We start from the raw sequence: 19,766 nt of genomic DNA, 5'->3' as shown, positions 1-19,766 counted from the left end.
TTGAATTTAGCGAATTTTAACCCAAAGACCCCAGCTTTTGGGATAAGAATTCACTGTTTGACAAAAATTGCTGGGAAAATTGAATATCAGTATAGCAGAAACTAGGCATTGACCTACACTTAATACCATATACCAAGATAAGGTCAAAATGGGTTTATGATCTAGGCATAAAAAATGAGATTATAAATAAATTAGAAGAGCATAGGATAGTTTACCTCTCAGACCTGTGGGAAAGGAAGGAATTTATGACCAAAGAAGAATTAGAGGTCATTATTGATCATATAATAGAAAAATTTAATTATATCAAATTAAAAAGTTTTTATACAAACAAAACTAATGCAGACAAGACTAGAAGGGAAGAAATAAACTGGGAAAACATTTTTTATAGTCAAAGATTATGATAAAGCCCTCATTTCCAAAATATGACTCTAATTTATAAGAAATCAAGCCATTCTCCAATTGATAAATGGTGAAAGGATATGAACAGACAATTCTCAGATGAAGAAATTGAAACTATTTCTAGCCATATGAAAAGATGCTCCAAGTCATTATTAATCAGAGAAAGACAACTCTGAGATACCACTCTATACCTGTCATATTGGCTAGAATGACAGGGAAAGATAATGCAGAATGTTGGAGGGGATGTGGGAAAAGTGAGACACTGATACATTGTTGGTGGAGTTGTGAAAGAATCCAGCCATTCTGGAGAACAATTTGGAACTATGCTCAAAGAGTTATCAAACTGTGCATACCCTTTGACACAGCAACATTACTAACTGGGCTTATATCCCAAAGAGATTTTAAAGAAGGGAAAGGGACCTGTATGTGCAAGAATGTTTATGACAGTCCTCTTTGTGATGGCCAGAAACTGGAAACTACGTGGATGCCCATTAATTGGAGAATGGCTGAATAAATTGTGGTATATGAATATTATGGAATATTATTGTTCTGTAAGAAATGACCAGCAGGATGATTTCAGAAAGGCCTGGAGAACCTTAATATGAACTGATGCTGAGTGAAATGAGCAGAACCAGGAGATCATTATATACTTCAACAACAATATTATAAGATTATCAATTCTTATAAACGAGACCTGCTCCAACAATGAAATGCACCAAATCAGTTCCAATAGAGCAGTAATGAACTGAACCAGCTACACCCAGCGAAAGACCTCTGGGAGATGACTATGAACCACTACATAGAATTCCCAATCCCTCAATTTTTGTCCACCTGCATTTTGGATTTCCTTCACAGGTTAATTGTACGTTATTTCAAAGTCCGCTTCTTTTTGTTCAGCAAAATAACTGTTTGGACATGTATACATATATTTTATTAAACATATGTTTTAACATGTTTAATATGTATTGGTCAACCTGCCATTTGGGGGAAGGGTGGGAGTAAGGAAGGAAAAAATAGGAACAAAGAGTTTTGCAGTTGTTAATGCTGAAAAATTACCTATGCATAAATTCTTTGTAAAAAATTAATTAATTAATTAATTTGAAAAAGAATTTAGCAAATTTTATTTTTCAACCACCTACAATTTTTTTAAATTTTAATGAAGACAGAGAAATACAACATCCTCACAGAAAGGCATTCAGTGTACATTAGTACTCCCACATTAAATTTAATAAATACTTATGGTCTAAATATAGTGGAATAATCCCATAATCCCTCTACAGAAGAAGACTGAGGCTGGTGAGTTGCTTAAGTTTCAGTTGGTTTCAAGATAGTCAAGTGTCCACACAGAGTACCACCCATTATGGTACCAGTATGGAGAATCCTTTGAGGGCAAGTCAGTCTAGTTTAGACATAGAAGCGATTAAAGCTTCTGTGCAGATAAAAAGAGGAATCAGACATGAGAGCCATACTTCTTGCCCAGGTTATATAGGAAAGATCCAATCTCCAAACAAACAAACAAAAAAATTATTTTATTAAACCCAAACTGTGTATGCAGCATTCATTGCTTAAGTGCAGATGACCCAAATTGGGGCAAATAAGTAACTCACTTAATGAACGTGATGTAAACTCTGTCCTCCTTAAAATCTCGACCTCTCTCCAAGATTAGGGGTTCACAGTTTACATCAAAAGAACCAGCCTTTAGAAAGATTTCAACAAGCTAGAATAATGAACCAAATGAAATAATGATATTTAATAGTAGCATAGTCCCTTTCTCATTAGATTTTTGTCCAGTACATTAGAAGGCAAATTTATAGTGAGTTGGTTTCAAACCCCTAAAACATGAAGGGGAGATTCTAATCTTTGACGTGGGAACCTAAAGAACAAAAGCAACTAACTTTTGCTATATGTTATAGTTCTCAGTTATTCAAGCCATTCATCTGTAAATAGGAAGTTTGTTCTTTTCCAAACTGTATTTTCAGATTTGAATTTTTTTTAAGCCCTCCCGACTCTAACCCTAACCCTTAATCCGAGAACTTGAAATAAAGGAATAATTTACATTTGAATTTGTGATAATATGCAAAGACTTTAAATTCATTAAGTGAGGGATTGACCTTAGTTTGTGACCCTCCAAAAATCATGTAATGAATAAGCTACTTAAAAAGCTGGACATAAAACCTTAGACTTTGTAAATTTGCTATTAACTGGGAGATTAGATTGAGAGTAAATCATATCTCTTTAGTTATTAAGAGTTATTGAGAACATCACTTCTGTTTTTCCCATAAATCTTCACCCAGAACATTATTAGGTTTTCTTAATCTGGTTTTTGAGTTATCTCTCATGAACATATTTTCTCACTGTATAATGCTACTTTAAATGAGTATAAAATGCTATATAGTAAGTGAAAAGGATGATGCAGTATTTCCATAAACATGTATTAATCACTGTATGTATTAGGTACTGTGCTAAGTTTGGGGGATAAAAAGATAAAATGAAACAGTTACTGCCCTCAAGAGGTTTATATTCTAAGAAACAACTTATATATATGTAAATATAAAAAAGACACATACAAAGCAGAAGTGAATATCCTGAATAGGAAGCCACTTGTAGCCATGAGATACAGGAAGGTCAAAAAATTTAAGCAGAAAGAACAGTATAAATGATATTTTATAAAAACCAGTCCAAAAATATAATTAAAACCATAGACTTTATCACTAAAAGTCTGATAGTGAGGAATTACCATCAATTGAACATAAGGTTCCAATCACTAAAAGAAGAGCATTTTCAAGCACATTTAGTTTCTGAAGTGTTACTTAAGTTGTTCTCTCCAGCTCTGCAAATCATACATTGAAAGAAGACTTCTCCTTTGAGGCTTCTTCCTATGATTTTGATTGTTTGCTCCAGACCATCTATGTCTTCATTTCTCTCCAGGCTGCACTCAGGACTCTATCAGACTTTCTGTACCTTTACCTTGTACTGGTACCTTCATCTCCTCTTCATCATCCTTCCCTCTTCAGCTTCTTTTTATGAGTTGCCTTGCTCCCATTAGAATGTAAGCTTCTGGGGGACAGGGGCTGTCTTTCTCCTTGTATTTGTTCCCTGGGCTCAACATGGTGACTAGCACATAGTAATAATATGCTAATAATAATAAATGTTTATTGACTGACTGAATCGAATATTCCAAAAATTTCAGCAATATAATGGCATTCAGTTTGGGTAGAGTAGCATGAAATAAAGCTAGAAATACTGGCATCTAATTGTGAAGAAAGAGGTTTAAACTAGAATTTGAATTACAACATATTTTAGTATTTAAATCTGCAAAAGACCATTAAAGTCATCTAGATCAGAAGTGTCGAAACTTATTGTCTATCCCTAGCTTGCAGCAGAATTTCCATGGGTGCCAGAACTAGAATAAAATGTAATTGGAAAATGTTTAACAAAATAAATAAAAATATAGTACAATAGATATATATATGTATATATACATATATGTGTGTGTGTATATATATGTATATATATATATGTGTGTGTGTATATATATGTATATATATATATATATATATATGTGTGTGTGTGTGTGTGTGTATATATTTGCTGAGGCAATTGGGGTTAAGTCACTTGCCCAGGGTCACACAGCTAGGAAATGTTAAATATCTGAGGTGAGATTTGAACTCAAGTCCTCCTGACTTTAGGGCTTGTGCTCTACCCATTGTACCACATAGCTGCCCTGAGATATGATTTTTCTAAGTCATTCTTTTTCTACTTGAGTTTGATATACCTGATCTAGACCAGTCCCCTTATTTTGCAATAAGACGGAAACTCAGAGAGTATAATGAACTTGCCCAAGATCACATTAGTCTATAAATGACTGCTAAAATTTGAACTCAGGTCCTTTGTATCTCAGTTCTAAAATTGTTTCTGCAGCTTAGCACCTGTGTAGAAGAACCAGGTCTGGCATAACTGATGTAAACAAATTGACTGTACTTTTTGCCCTGACCCCTGTGTCTACTGGGCTAAAGGTTAAACAATCAATACATTCTCCAGTTTAAGCCAACAATTGCCTTCTTTGTACTGTTCCCCTTGCTGGAGCAAAACAGCAAATCATTGAAAGAAAGAACAAGGAGACTCTTACATACTGTCCAGACTCAAGTAGAGATGGAAGTAAAGCAAGGCTGTGCGATACAATAAACCTGAAGGAAGCACAGTGATAGCTAATAATTCTAATCCCAACTCTGTCACTGTTCACTTTGTGAACTGAAACAAATCTTTTCCCCCTTTGGCCCTCAGTTTCTTCATTTGAAAAAAAAATTGAATAGAATGAATGAACTATCATTCTGTGAGTCTGGGTATTAATTATGATAGTGGTGATTGCAAAGTAGAGGATAGAACTTGAATTCATGGTTATGGTCACACTCCCTGAGTGTTTCCTTTTGAAAGGAAGGTCATTCACACCTGGTTAAAATGACTCATTTCATTTTGAGGGAGATATTAGGTAATTTTCTATAAGAATTCCTATAAATCCCTTCAACTGATAAGAAATATATTTCACATCTCATACACTCAAATTGACATCTCATTACTTTAACTGTCCGCTTTGCTGCTTGTTATAGAAATTATTTAGTGAGTTAGAAAAGGAGTTTTTTAATTCATGCAGAGTGCCAGCTGTTAGAATTTCTCTTTCTACTCTAAATTTTATACTATGTGGCAGGGAATTAAATTCATTAATATTTGCAGGTAAAAGCCATGAACTTAGCTTTCACTTCTGCTATTCAACTGATCACCTGTTAAAGGAAGGAAGGAAGGAAGGAAGGATGGAAGGACGGAAGGAAGGAAGGAAAGAAGGACATTTTAAAAAATTCCATAAATGATCAGTCCTCTAAAGGAGGTAGGGAGCTAGTTGTTTTACATGGCTTAAATAGATATTTAAAGATATTTAGATTAATTTAAGTCACTTATGCTACTATGAAGTTAGTCAATTCTAACTCTGTCATCATAGATTTCATGATTGACAATCACCCCAGAATACCTCTAAGTGGGCTCCTCAAAAGTGATGAGAAGCCTCCATTTGAGGAGAAAAATACAATGCAGTGGGAAAAGCTCCAGATTTGAGGTTAGAGATTTATGTTTGATTCCCATGTCTATTACAGCCCTTGGATCATGGACTAGTCCTTTAACATTTTGGAGCCTTAGTTTCCTAATCTGTGAAATGAGGGGTTTATCCTAAATGACCTCTAAGGTCACTTAAAGCTCTAAATCTATCTTCTCAAGACCTATGATCTTCCATGACCTATGACCTTCTACTTCTTGAGGCAGCCCATTTTTCATTTGTAAATAAGCCTAATGAGACATTTTTCCCCTTATTATCAAGCAAAAATCTGCCTTTATATATTCCCCTTTTATTGCTTATATTTCTTTTCTGAATTTGTGTGTCAGCTAACAAGTATTAGTGAAGACTTGAAGGAAGCTGGTGAAACTAAGAGGCAGAAATGAAGATTCAGAATATTCCAGGCCTGGGAAATAGTTAGTCTAAAGGCATGGAGATGGGAGAATCCTAACAGGGATACCAGTATAGCTAGATCACAAAGTTCATGGGGAAATGTAAATTAGAAGACTAGAAGTAAACTTCTATCTAAGTATCTAATACTTCTTTCCCAGGAAATTCCTTCAAAGATTTGAAGAGAGATATTATGTATTGCCTTCCCTCTGAAAAAATCCTTTGTTGCCTCCAATTTTCTTAGAATACCTTATCTGCATTTTTCCTTTACTCCATCATTCCTTATCTTGTATTATATTGTTGTAGTCACACATTGTCTTCCTAGCAAGCAAAATGGAAGATCCCTAAGAGAAAGTAATATATATTTTTTAAAATTAATTTTATAATTATACAATTTTTTTTGACAGTACATATGTATAGGTAATTTTTTACAACATTATCCCTTGTACTCCCTTCTGTTCCAAATTTTTCCCCTCCTTCCCTCCATCCCCTCCCCTAGATGGCAGGCATTCCCATACATATTAAATATCTTATAGTATATCCTAGGTACAATATATATGTGCAGAACCGAATTTTGTTGTTCTTGAAAAGGAAGAATTGTATTCGGAAGGTAAAAATAATCTGGGGAGAAAAACAAAAAATGCTCACAGTTACACTCATTTCCCAGTGTTCCTTTTCTGGGTGTAGCTGATTCTGTCCATCGTTGATCAATTGGAATTGGATTAGCTCTTCCCTATGTTGAAGATATCCACTTCCATCAGAATACATCCTCATACAGTATCATTGTTGAAGTGTATAATGATCTCCTGGTTCTGCTTGTTTCACTCAGCGTCAGTTGTTGTAAGTCTCTCCAAGCCTCTCTGTATTCCTCCTTTTGGTCATTTCTTACAGAACAATAATATTCCATAACATTCATATACCATAATTTACCCAACCATTCTCCAATTGATGGACATCCATTTATCTTCCAGCTTCTAGCCACTATGAAAAGGGCTGCCACAAACATTTTGGCATACACAGGTCCCTTTCCCTTCTTTGTATTTCCTTGGGATATAAGCCCAGTAGTAGCACTGCTGGATCAAAGGGTATGCACAGTTTGATAACTTTTTGGGCATAATTCCAGATTGCTCTCCAGAATGGTTGGATTCTTTCACAACTCCATCAACAATGCATCAGTGTCCCAGTTTTCCCACATCCCCTCCAACATTCTGTATTATCTTTTCCTGTCATCTTAGCCAATCTGACAGATGTGTAATGATATCTCAGAGTTGTCTTAATTTGCATTTCTCTGATCAATAGTGATTTGGAACACTCTTTCATATGCGTAGAAATAGTTTTTAATCTGAAAATTGTCTGTTCATATCCTTTGACCATTTATCAGTTGGAGAATGGTTTGATTTCTTATAAATTAGAGTCAATTCTCTGCATATTTTAGAGATGAGGCCTTTATCAGCACCTTTAACTGTAAAAATGTTTTCCCAATTTGTTACTTCCCTTCTAATCTTGTTTGCATTAGTTTTGTTTGTATAAAATCTTTTTAAATTGATGTAACCAAAATTATCTATTTTGTGATCAATAATGATCTCTAGTTCTCCTTTGGTCACAAACTCCTTCCTCCTCCACAAGTCTGAGAGGTAAACTATCCTCTGTTCCTCTAATTTATTTAAGATCTCATTCTTTATGCCTAAATCATGGACCCATTTTGATCTTATCTTAGTATGTGGTGTTAAGTGTGGATCCATGCCTAGTTTCTGCCATACTAATTTCCAGTTTTTCCTAGCAGTTTTTGTCAAATAATGAATTCTTATCCCAAAAGTTGGGATCTTTGGGTTTGTCAAACACTAGATTGCTATTTTTATTCACTATCTTGCCCTGTGAACTTAACATATTTCACTGATCAACTAGTCTATTTCTTAGCCAATACCAAAATGGTTTTGGTGACTGTTGCTTCATAATACAGTTCTAGATCAGGTACAGCTAGACCACCTTCACTTGATTTTTTTTTTCATTACTTCCCTTGAAATTCTCAACCTTTTGTTCTTCCATATGAATTCTGTTGTTATTTTTTCTAGGTCATTAAAATAGTTTCTTGGGAGTCTGATTGGTATAGCATATAGATTATATAGCATAATAGATTAGTTTAGGGAGTATTATCATCTTCATCAATATGTAATTTTTTAATCTCTGGTTTGTATGTGTGTGTGTTCTCTGTGCCTGGCATGTAGCCTTATGCATACTAAATATTTAATAAATAGTTAATTAATTTGTTCAAATGAAATATTTTCATTGATTTCAATTAATATATTCTAAGAGCATTTTGTCCAAATATTATCTCTGTCCCCAGTATTCCATATCTTATATAATAGTTAACCTTTCTTTGCACATGCTTTGTACATTCCCTTCCCTGACCTAACAATAAACAACAGAATGTCATATCTTTGAAAGCAGAGACTATTTTTTATTTTTTAATATACATTTCTTTATGAATCATATTGGGAGAGAAAAATCAGAATAAATGGGGAAAACCATGGGAGAGAAAAAAAAAAACAGAAAAAAAAGAAATGAACATAGCATGTGTTGATTTACAGTCAATCTCCGTAGTTATTTTTCTGGATTCAGATGGCCTTTTCTATCCAAAATTTATTGGTATTACCTTGAAAGCAGAGACTGTTTTGCTTTTATCTTTGTATCCCTAGTACCTTTTTCCATGGAAGCTCTCATTCAATCATCTGTTCTGTTAGGGAGATGACTTTGGGTTTTCAGAAATTGTGATCAAAAAGTAAAGCTCTACTAGATCCTACTAATCTGGAAAGGCTTGGTGTAAGACCCCAGTTAGGGCCTGTGCATGTCATTTGAAAAAAACAGCCCAAGCAAGGGAGACTTATTATTAGGATAGCCAGGAGAGGATGGATTTTTTCAGTCCAGCAGTTCTTGGAGACCCATCTCCTAAACTGTAGAGGGGTTAGAGTTTTTGAGCGTGGGAGGAAGACCCACAGTAAAGAAAGAAATAGCAATGAATCACTGACCCTTCATTCTGGGTTGTGCCTTTCAGCACACATTCTTTCCTATGGCACAAAAAATATTAGCAGACTGAAAACTGCTGCCCAGTCCTTGGAAGGGAACAAAAGTGCTCAAAAACCCAAATCTGTCATTTCAGAAGGAAGAGATTTTTAAACATGTCATCATCTTTCAATTACTTACAAATCATCTTCCTTTATAAAAGGAAAGAATTACTAAAAACAATATTTTAGGAGGACTAAATTTCAGCTTACTTTACCAGTGAGGTCATCCTTTATCACAGTCATGCTTAAACAAGGGAGCAGAGAGGGTTGGGAATGTAAAAGATGACCAAAGCTAGCTCTGGATGGAAAAATCAGATGCTTGCATAAGTAGACTGTTTCAAAGTAAAATTATCAGATGGAAAGAAAGGAAGAAATGTTATTACTATATGCACTTATATATATATATATATATATACATATATATACACATATGTGTGTGTGTGTGTGTGTGTATATATATATATATATATATATATATATATATATATATATATATATATATATATATATATAGTACTTAAGCTAAAGCTGAGGCATGAGTTATAAAACTAAAAAATAAATATCTTTTATGATTCTCAAAAATCAAAGATATTAAAGCTATATTTAGGTTAAATATGTTAGGATGGCGAGAGTTCTACACTTGCAAATAGATACTCACATTCAAATACTAGCTGTGATGTTAAAGACATGACAATCATTTTAACTATTCTTAAGCCTCAGTTCCTTATCTGTGAAATAGGGACACTACTTGTTCTGCTTATTTTATAGGTTTGTTGTGAAAAAAGCAGTTATTTTTAAATCACTATGAAAGTAGAAGCTACTATTTCAACAGATTCCACAGAGTAAATTAGAAAGAGCATTAACTGGAACTTGGTTTAGAAATTATCTCTGACAGTAACTGTGTGATGTGCCCTACTTGAACTCTCTGAGCTTCAATTTCTCCATCTCTGAAAAAGATTAAATATTTCTATTCCTATTTCTTATAGTGCTGTTTTAAAGAAAGTACTTTGTAAGCCTTATTGTATAAAAAATGTAGTATTATTGATTTGTGTACTTTGCTGGGGATGTAAAGATAAAAAAAGTTTTCAGAAAAATTATACACTCCTATATTATTGCCCCTAGAGCAATTACAGCTTAATAGAAGACATATACTATATACAATAAATAAGTATGAAGCAAAATAAAATGTGATGAGGGCAAATAAATCTAGACTATGTGAGGGGAAGGAAGAAATCACTTTCAAAAAGGCTTCTTGAAGGACACAGTCCTGAAATTGGCTGAGTCTTGAAAGAAGAGAGATTAACAAGTAGAAAGGAGGAATGAGTTCTGCGAATTTATAAAGGTTAAGTGCTCAGATCAAATTTGGGAAACTGCTGGTAGTCTAGCTGGACATAGAGCATGGAATTCTTTATTATTATTATTATTTTATTAATTTATAATTATAACATTAAATTAATTAATTTATTTCTTTAATTAATTAATTTTATTTTTAAAATTAATTTTATAATTATAACATTTTTTACAACATTATCCCTTGTACTCCCTTCTGTTCCGAATTTTCCCCTACTTCCCTCCACCCCCTCCCCTAGATGGAGAAGAAAATGAAGGCAGGCTGGAGCCATGCTCTGAAGGGCTTGAAATCTAAATTTCATGTTTTATCTTAAAGGGAAGGAGCCTGTGAATTGTTTTTGAGCAGAAGAATGATACGGCTAAATATGAATTTAGGAAAGCTTTATGGTGAAGAGGGAGAGATTAGAAGTAGGAACACTAGTGTATTGGGCTGTTACAATAAGATAATAGGCAAAGGCAATAAGGACCTTACAAGGCTAGTGAGATTGGGGGAAGAAAGGAAGATAGATATCAGACTTCATCACTCTGACTAGCACATACTACTAGACTTGTCCTAGACTCTTTTTGGAAAATTCTTGGTGTCAAACAGTCCTGAAATTTGTTTTTTGTTTTTTCAATACTAGCATACCCAAAATGCTATAAGTAATACTTAAACCCTGGACTAGGAATTAGGGGAGCCCTTGTTGTAGCACCAGTTCCACCACTAACATCATCTAGATCAAAGTATTTCCTTTATCTTTTTATGGCTTCATTTTTTTTTTCAAACAAGATGTTAAGACTTGGTGGCCTCTTAAGATCCCTTTTAATACTGTCTAAATTTAATTAGTGACTGGGAGCATGTTGAATTTACATGGGTTTTACTTGACCCTAGATGGGGACATATCTGTATATGGGACAAGCCTAAGTTTCAGTGCTAGGTTTTGCAGTTCATTAAGGATATAATATGGTGGTCACTTTGGGCCTCAGTTTTCCCCTCTATAAAATCTGAAGTCCTTATGCTATCTACCTCATAGCATCTTTGTAAAATTTCAAGCTATCTAAATGGAAGCTGCTACTTCTTACTTTCTTATCTGTCAAAAGAGAGGGTTAGACTAAGTGACCTCCAAAATCCACTCCAGCTCTAAGTCTCTGATCCTTTTAAAGAGATGCCCATGTAAAAGAGTCAGCTTGGCTAATTCAATTGATTCCTGAATTCCTGATTCAGTCAGCTTCATAAAATCTACTCTAAGCCTTAAAGTCATTCTGTTGCTAAAGAATAAAATAAGAACTTGAAGGGAATAGAATGTGGGCTGTCATGGTTCTTCTTTTATAACAAATTAATTTAAATTTGATTCTGAAAATAAGTATCAAAATGAGCAAAACTATATTTTGTTTATGGAAGAACAAAAGTTATATAGAAGAGGAATTTGTTATTAAGAAACAGCTTCCTTTGATTTCATACTTATGTTGAATAATATCTTCCCTCCTTTGTCAATAGGGCATCCAGAAATTGGCTAGTCAGTACCTGAAGAAAGATTGGCCTGGAATAAAAGCTGATGAGCGGAATGATTACAGGTAATTCAGCAAGTGGGTCTTGGCTTTTTTTTTTATGGCAACTTTTTTGCTTTCCATTTCACAAACTGACATTTTAATTCCCTTACTGAATGACATTAAAATTATATATCTTTCTAAAAATCTAGAAGACTTTATAGCTAAAGCCTATCACTAGAGTTGTACCAAAATTGGACAAATCCTTCCAGAAATATGAAACAGGGTCTGGAAAGAAAGGAAAGTTTACATGCTTTGTTATATCATTCACTTTTAAAGCTTCAGTTATCAACTCAATGTAGTTTCATGATCTCCTAGGTTCATAACCTTGGCATTTTTCTTATTCCCTATCCCCTGTATTTGGCAAATATGACCACTCCTCTCTACTCACAGAGCCATCCCATTAGTTTAGTCTCTCATCACCTCTTACCTAAATTATTGCACTCTACTACTTCTTTCTTCAAGCCTCTCCTACCTTCAGTTTGTCCCCTAGACTATTGCCAAAGAGATTTTCCTTAAGTATAGATCTTAATATTTAATCCCCTACTGAATAAGTTCCTTATTGCCTTTAGGATCAAATATCAACTCTTCTTTTTATTATTTGAAACCCTGTACAACCTGACCCCCTTATTTTGTTATTCTCACTTCTACTCTTCAGTCCTCCAAAAATAATATTCTTTTTCTTCCTCAGAAATAGCCTCCCCCAGTATTTGAAACTGGATTTGAACTCAGACCTTCCTGTCATCAGTGAGGCAGCTAGGTGGGACAGTATATAGAGTGATGGGCCAGGAGTCAAGAAGGAAGACCTGAGTTCATATGTGATCCAGATCACCATCTTTCTCCTGAATTGTTGTAATAGCCTTCTAATTCATCTCCCTGCCTCATATTTCTTCTGTTTGAAATCCACACAGCTGCCAAAGTAATTTTTCTGACATATAAGTTTTGGCCACATTGATACCATACTTAGTAAATACCAATAACTCTCTATTATCCCTAAGATCAAATTTTATTTCATCTTTATCTCATCTTTTAAAAAATTCTACTTTTGTACAAGTTTTATAATACATATAATTATCATATAATTAATTATATGTAATTTATAAATAAGCAAATCTATGCATATTTAGGATACATGTTCAAAATTTATTTATTTTTTACTGATGGGCATTTAAATATTTGTAGATTTTATTCTGTAAATTAAAAAACAAGTCCCAAACACTGTCATTCAAAGCCTTTATAATTAGCTCTATTTCTAGCTCCATTTCCCTCTACACAGAATTTCCTCCTATCTCTGGAATATAAGGATCTCCATCTAGTATCTTAAAAGGATATACATTTTATCTCCACAGACTAATTATTTTCTTTAAAAGCCTAGCATAGGTGCTTTCTTTCTCTTTTATGGATCTTTTCTTGATTTCCCCAAGGTCAAAAATTATCTCCTCTAGAAATTTTTTATTCAATTTATCTACAATAGACTACATAATACTCAGTGCCTGATGCATAGTAAATAACAACTGCTTGTTAACCCACTAATAATACATGGGGCATACTTTCCCCTAAGTTATATAAGTCAAGGGGGAAAGTGCCCAAACTTAAAGTGGTTTGTCTATACACCCATGTTAGCATCAGGTTAACTAAGTGACTTGTTAGATAGAAGTCTCACCAGGAAGACCTGAGGTCAGGTGCAGCTCAAGACACTTACTAGCTGGATGACCCAGAGCAAGTCACTTGGCATTCGGTTTTCTTCAATTTCTTCATCCATTATATGGAGTTAATGCCAGCTTCTATCTCAAAGGGTTGTTAGGATCCAATAATGTAAAGCACATCGCACAAGTACCTGGCGATATAAATATAGTAAATGCAATATAAATGTTAGCTATTAATTAATCCAAAAGGAGGAAAGAAAAAATGCACAGAACATGGGCCCATTTTCATGAGATGAATGTTGGCCTTGGTTTGGAAAGTAGAGGGGCCCAAAATCGCTCCTTATCAAGAGATTTACATCATGTCTCTCATTTGATTACAACCAGAGAAAGAAAAGGAAATTCCTGGGTCAGTTTGTATTTTTTTAAAAACATTCTCAGTTCTGGCTCAGCCACTAGTAGAAAAGTTCCTTTTCTTGACATGGCGTAGGAACCAGAAACATAATATTTGCCTATGTCCTGGATCAAGGAACAAAGCCCTTTAATTACATTTCATCACACCTTATCAGACACATTCTTCCTTGCCCCTTTCACACGAACAGCCCCAAGCAGAATCCTGCATATGATCCAAAAGATAAAGCTCCAACAACAGACCCTACTTATACTTCCTCAGATGGTAAACTCTTTGTGAGTAAGCTTTTATCTTTTTACATCCTCTACCATTGATTTCAGGGTTTGTACAGTTGAGGTTCTGGATGTGAAAGAGCTTTAAAAACTGCTACTATATAAATGTATGAAGTAATTAGCTGATAGATAAATCAGTTTCTAAAAAGTAGTTTGAAGTATGGAAATGAAAAGCAGTTGGGAATATCTAGCAAGAGCTGGTAAGAATGGTTTTGCCTTACATTTTTCCAAGCTTACCCAAAAGATGTTAACCTGGAAAGGAAAATGATGGAAAAAATTACCCAAGCCTATCCAACACATCAGATACCACAGAAAGTAGCCACATTGTAGGAAAATAGCAGTAGAGACCCTTAAAAATTCACAGGAAACAAAATCCATAGCTTCAGATGATTATGCACATGCACAAAGCATGGATGTAACACTAAGATAAGCCATGTATCTTAACATAAAGAAGCAAATTCAACCTATTAAGAATCACTAAAACTTGGTAAAATGAGACTGAATGCTAGAATTACCTCTAGAAGAGGATACCTTATTAAAAGTAAACAGGATGGGTAAAGTGGGAAGGAGGGGGATCAGCATAATAACATGATATATTAAGGATTAAGGAGGTATCCTTATGTGAATAAAGATGGTGTAGAGAAGTGATGTATAGAGGAAATTGGGTGGAGATCAGTGGAGGGAGAAAGAAGTGATAGATTCAGTAGAACATACTGCAGACCAATTGGACAGAAAGAAAATGAAATAAGCAAATAGTTTAAGAAACAGATTTACAATCCTGGCACAGAGGAGTGATAAAGTAGTGATAGAGGCTTTCAATTATCTAGACTATTAATGGAATATTTCCTTTGCTAAAAGCAGAGCAACTCTTAAGTTTTGCCTTCAAAAGTTAGTAGGACCAAGGAAAGGAGCTTTAGATAAGATTCTTCTCCCCCCCACACACACACTTAGTAATATTTTATTTTTTCTAATTACATGTAAAGATAGTTTTCAACATTTTTAAAAACTTTTTGAGTTCCATATTCTTTCCCTTCCTCCTCCCCAGTACAGCAAACAATTTGATATGGATTATACATGTACAATCATTTTAATGTATTTCCATATTAGTCATTTTGTGGAAAAAAATCAAAATAAAAAGGAAAAACCATAAGAAAGAAAAAATGGTGACAAAAATATGCTTTGATCTGCATTCAGTCTGTATAGTTCTTTCTCTGGATGTAGATGGCATTTTCCATCACAAGACTTTTGGCACTATCTTGGATCACTGTAGTTCTGAGAAGAGCTAAGTCTATCACAATTGATCATCATACAATCTTACTGTTACTAAATGCAATGTCCTCTGGGTTCTGTTCCCTCAGTATCAGTTCCAAGTTTTTCTAAAATCTGTTTGCTCATCCTTTCTTAGAGCATATTAGTGTCCTATTACATCCATATACCCCAACTTATTTAGCCATTTCCCAATTGAGAGCCCCCCCTGTCAATTTTCAATTCCTTGCCACCATAAAAAAGCTATTATATATTTTTTGCCTTTGTGAACTTTTTCCCCCTTTTTAATTGTCTCTTTGTAGTTTAGATCTTGAGTGGCACTGCTGGATCAAAGATACCTTTGGGCATAGCTCCAAATTGCTCTCCATTATGGTTGGATCAGTTCACAACTCCACCAATATGCATTAGTGTTCCAGTTTTCCTATATCCCCTCCAAAATTTATCATTTTCTTTTTCTGCCATCTTGGCCAGTGTGATAGGTGTGAGGTGGTACCTCAGAGTTGTTTTAATCTGTAATTCTTAATAGTGATTTAGAGATATGATTCTTCTAATAAGGGGTTGTTAATTCCTGGGTTGGAAATTATGGGAATCTTGATAAGGAGTGGGGTTATCAGAAGTAGACAATTAACACTGTGTTTTAGGATTTGTTATAAAAAGTATAGTCTGACATTTACCATAAATTGAGGAAGAACAGATTTTGAAGGATTTAAACAAACAAACAAAAAAAGAATACATAGAATCCCATTGATTAACATTCTCTAACAGTCTACTCAGGAGTGATGGAAGATACAGAAGCCATTCTGAAGAAAATGAAGAGAGAAAGCTTTCTATAGAATATTAGTGTGGCTACATAGAAATCATCAAACAATTTATTAGATTTTATAAAGAAGCCTACATGGAAGTAAGGGCAAGTTAAGAGAGGGTGAATACAAAGTTATGACAAAGTTCTGTAAAAATAATGCTATGTCAAGATGGCAAAAGTTTAGAATAAGTTGGTACCAGTTAGGAAAAACTAAGAACTGAAAGGAGTTTTTTAAGTGATGTTGAAGAAAAGAAATAGGATCAAAGAAGGGATAAAGACCATTGCTTGTTGTGGGTGGCATTGGGATATCAAAAAAGGCAGAGTTGCTTAATTAATTCTTTCTTTTAATTCTAAATATTCCATTTTTAATGCCACAATTTTTGGTGCTACTTAATGGTAATGAGACATGAATAGAAATCTCTAAAATAACTAAAAATTAATATCACACAGAGGTCAATGGAGAAACATGTGGTGTATGTGAGGTTACAACATATAACCAATGAGGAATAAGATATGTCATCGCAAAATGATTGGAAGATTATGTGGGTTAGTCATAAGGTAGGGTAAAGGATAAAGAACCAGAGTATATCGTCACAATAGAATAAGAAAATGAAAAAGATCATCACATTAAGTGAATCTCTATGATGTTATGGGAAGACAAGTACAGGAGTCTCACAGGATAGAAAGGCATAGATTTTACAATCTAAACTGTTGGAGAGAATTTCTGAATCACTAAGATCACAGATACAATTTAAGTATCTGATTTTTTTTTTTTCAAGGAGAATGATATTTGGACTACAAAATAGAAGATAAAAATAGGTTTTAGGGAATAGAATCCTAAGATAATAGTGCCTGATGTTTATGTAGGGCTTTAAAGTTTGCATAATGTTTTTTATGATGTGGTAATCAAAAGAATTCTCATTTTACAGGTGAGGAAACAGTCTCAGAGAGGTTTAAGTGACTGACACACTGTGTCTAAAGTGGAAATTGAATAAAGTCTTCATAACTTCTATCCACTGTACCACATTACCTTTCAGTAGATAAAATAAATAAACAGAATAGTATTAGAACATCTGCTTACCTTGATTAATCAGTTAGTCATCATTAACTACCTATTATGTATGTCAAACTGGGCTAGATATCAGAAATATTAGTGCATAGATTGAAACAATTTTATACATTACCAGGTCCAGATGTACTTCTCCTAAGTACTGAAATGGCTAGGCAGAAGTGATTAGTAAGACATTTTGAGTGAACTTTAGAAGATTGTAGAGATCTTCATTTAAAAAAAAAAAGGAAAAACCCATGAAAAACTTTAAATATCTTGGAGTCATTTTTCCAAGGCACATTGAAGACATACATTAATGTAACCATAAAACACTTATTAAAAATAATGGAGGGGGAGATTAATTTTTCATAATTGAGTTATGCATAATGAAAATGAAGTTACTGCTTAAACTAATCTATAGATTTGGTTATCCCAATCAGAATACCAAGAGAATACTTTATGTGGATAAAATGATAAAATTCATTTAAAGAGACACTGTTGTCTAATATCTCAAGGAAAATAATTGGGAAGGGGGAGGAAAAATAAAGAGAAAATAAACACCCCACTTTTCAAACCACTTACAAACAATAATCATCAAAGCTGTTTGATACTTATTAATTATAAAGTATATTCTTGGAACAGACTAAACCAGGAAGAATCTGAAACAAGCTAATTCAGCAACCCAATGTTCAATAAACTTGAAAGCATAAATTACTTGGAGAATTCTCTATTTGATAAGAACTGTTTAGGAACTTAGAAATAAATTAGGTTCAGATTATAATCTTACATCATATGCTACAATAAACTTACCATAGATATACTACCTGAATATTGAAGATACCTTTCATACTGTTTATGAAGAATTTTTAACCAAAAAAGTTGCTTCTACATGAAATTGAAAAACTTTTGCACAAACAAAATCAATGAAATTAGGATAAGAAAGGAATCTGTTAACAGGAAAAGTATTTATATCAAATGTCTCTTACATGGTTCTGATATTTATAATCTTTGGGGAACTAACACGAATATTTAATACCAAGACCCATTTACCAATAGTGGCCAAAGAAATGATTGAAGTTTTCAAAGGAAGAATTTACTATTAATGGAATTATGAATTGATCCATCCATTCTGAGAAAAAAATTTGGAATTATGATTTTTTAAAAGTAACTAAAATATCCATATTTTTGATGTATGATTGTTAAGCATAAATTCCAAGGTCAAAGACAGAAAGGTTTCAAATATCCCCAAAATATGTACAAGCAGCACTTTCTATAAGTCTATTTATTAGTTGGAAAATGGCTTGAATTCTTATAAATTTGAGTCAATTCTTTATATAGTTTAGAAATGAGCCCTTTGCCAGAACACTTGAATATAAAAATGTTTCCCAATTTATTGCTTTGGGGGTCTCTTCTTGGAAAAGACACTGGGGTGCTTTGCCATTTCATTTTCCAGCTCATTTTACAGGTGAGGAAATGGAGGCAAAGGGGGTTCAGTGCCTTGTCCGGGATCCCATAGCTAGGAAGTGTTGGAGGCTGGATTTGAACTTCGAAAAAGAAGTCTTCCTGATTCTAGGTTTGGTGCTCTATCTACTGGGCCTAATTGCCTTGAGGAAATTGAGACTCAAAGAGGTTTAGTGTCTTCCCCATGATCATATAACTACTAATCATCACAAACAGGATTTCAATCCATATCTTCCTGATTCTGATCTCAGAACTCTTTCAATTTAAAACCTGCTTTTCTCATTGCTAACATTTATTTGATACTTTCGGATTCACAGGACACTTAACCTATGTTATGTAATTTTCTTACAACTCTCTGAAATAGGTAATGTTTTTATTCTCACTTTACAGATGAGAAAAAAGGCCTAGAAATTATGACTTGCCCAGGGTCACATAGGTAGTAAGCACTTCAAACGGCCTTCAATGTCATGTCTTCTAGACTCCCAGGATTAGCTCACTATGCCAACTACCAAAATTCTTAAGAAAGTCATTCATACTATTTTTATGGAAAAGATGGAGAGAGATGGTCTAAAAGTGTGGTAACAAACTCAAGTAGAAACCACCTGGACTAATCTTCATAAGGATCATTGTGGGCCACATATTGATTTCATTTTAAAATGTAATGTCTTTGTTCTTTATATTGTCATTTATTTTGTTGAACATTTCCAAATTATATTTTAATTTAATTTAATTTTGATATAACAATTTGAACTGTTTGTGCCTCCATTGGTTTAAATTATAGGTATTATAGAATGGGTTTGGAAATCTGAAAGGCCAGGCTCAGAGTAGTCATTTTGGGTTAAATGGAGGCTGTTCATGAAGTATTCTTTCTTCTCTCCTCCCATCTCATTCCATTCAGATGCCTTCCCTCACTGTCTTCTCTTTTGTCCCAATCACAAATGAAGAGGTAGTTCTTCTCCTTGCCCTGGCAAGTCCTTCTTCATTCATCCCTAATTCAATTCCATCCTGTCTTCTAACAGATTAGCTCCTCTAT

At 33.9% G+C, this 19,766-nt stretch overlaps 1 protein-coding gene across 3 annotated transcripts in view; it reads left to right on the top strand.

The window, feature by feature from the left end:
- Positions 1-19,766, top strand: part of FCHSD2 (FCH and double SH3 domains 2) — a 372,664-nt gene that overhangs the window by 145,349 nt on the left and 207,549 nt on the right. For all 3 annotated transcript variants that reach the window (XM_074304006.1, XM_074304004.1, XM_074304007.1), the window contains exon 4: positions 11,780-11,856. In XM_074304006.1, coding sequence (XP_074160107.1) covers positions 11,780-11,856 — 77 coding nt within the window. The remainder of the gene's footprint in view (positions 1-11,779; positions 11,857-19,766) is intronic.

This window comes from Sminthopsis crassicaudata, chromosome 3 (genome assembly GCF_048593235.1).
Source record: "Sminthopsis crassicaudata isolate SCR6 chromosome 3, ASM4859323v1, whole genome shotgun sequence".
NCBI classification, from domain to species: Eukaryota; Metazoa; Chordata; class Mammalia; order Dasyuromorphia; family Dasyuridae; genus Sminthopsis; species Sminthopsis crassicaudata.
The sequence above is the reverse complement of the archived record's forward strand: the minus strand, read 5'-3'. Positions and strand labels throughout refer to the sequence as shown.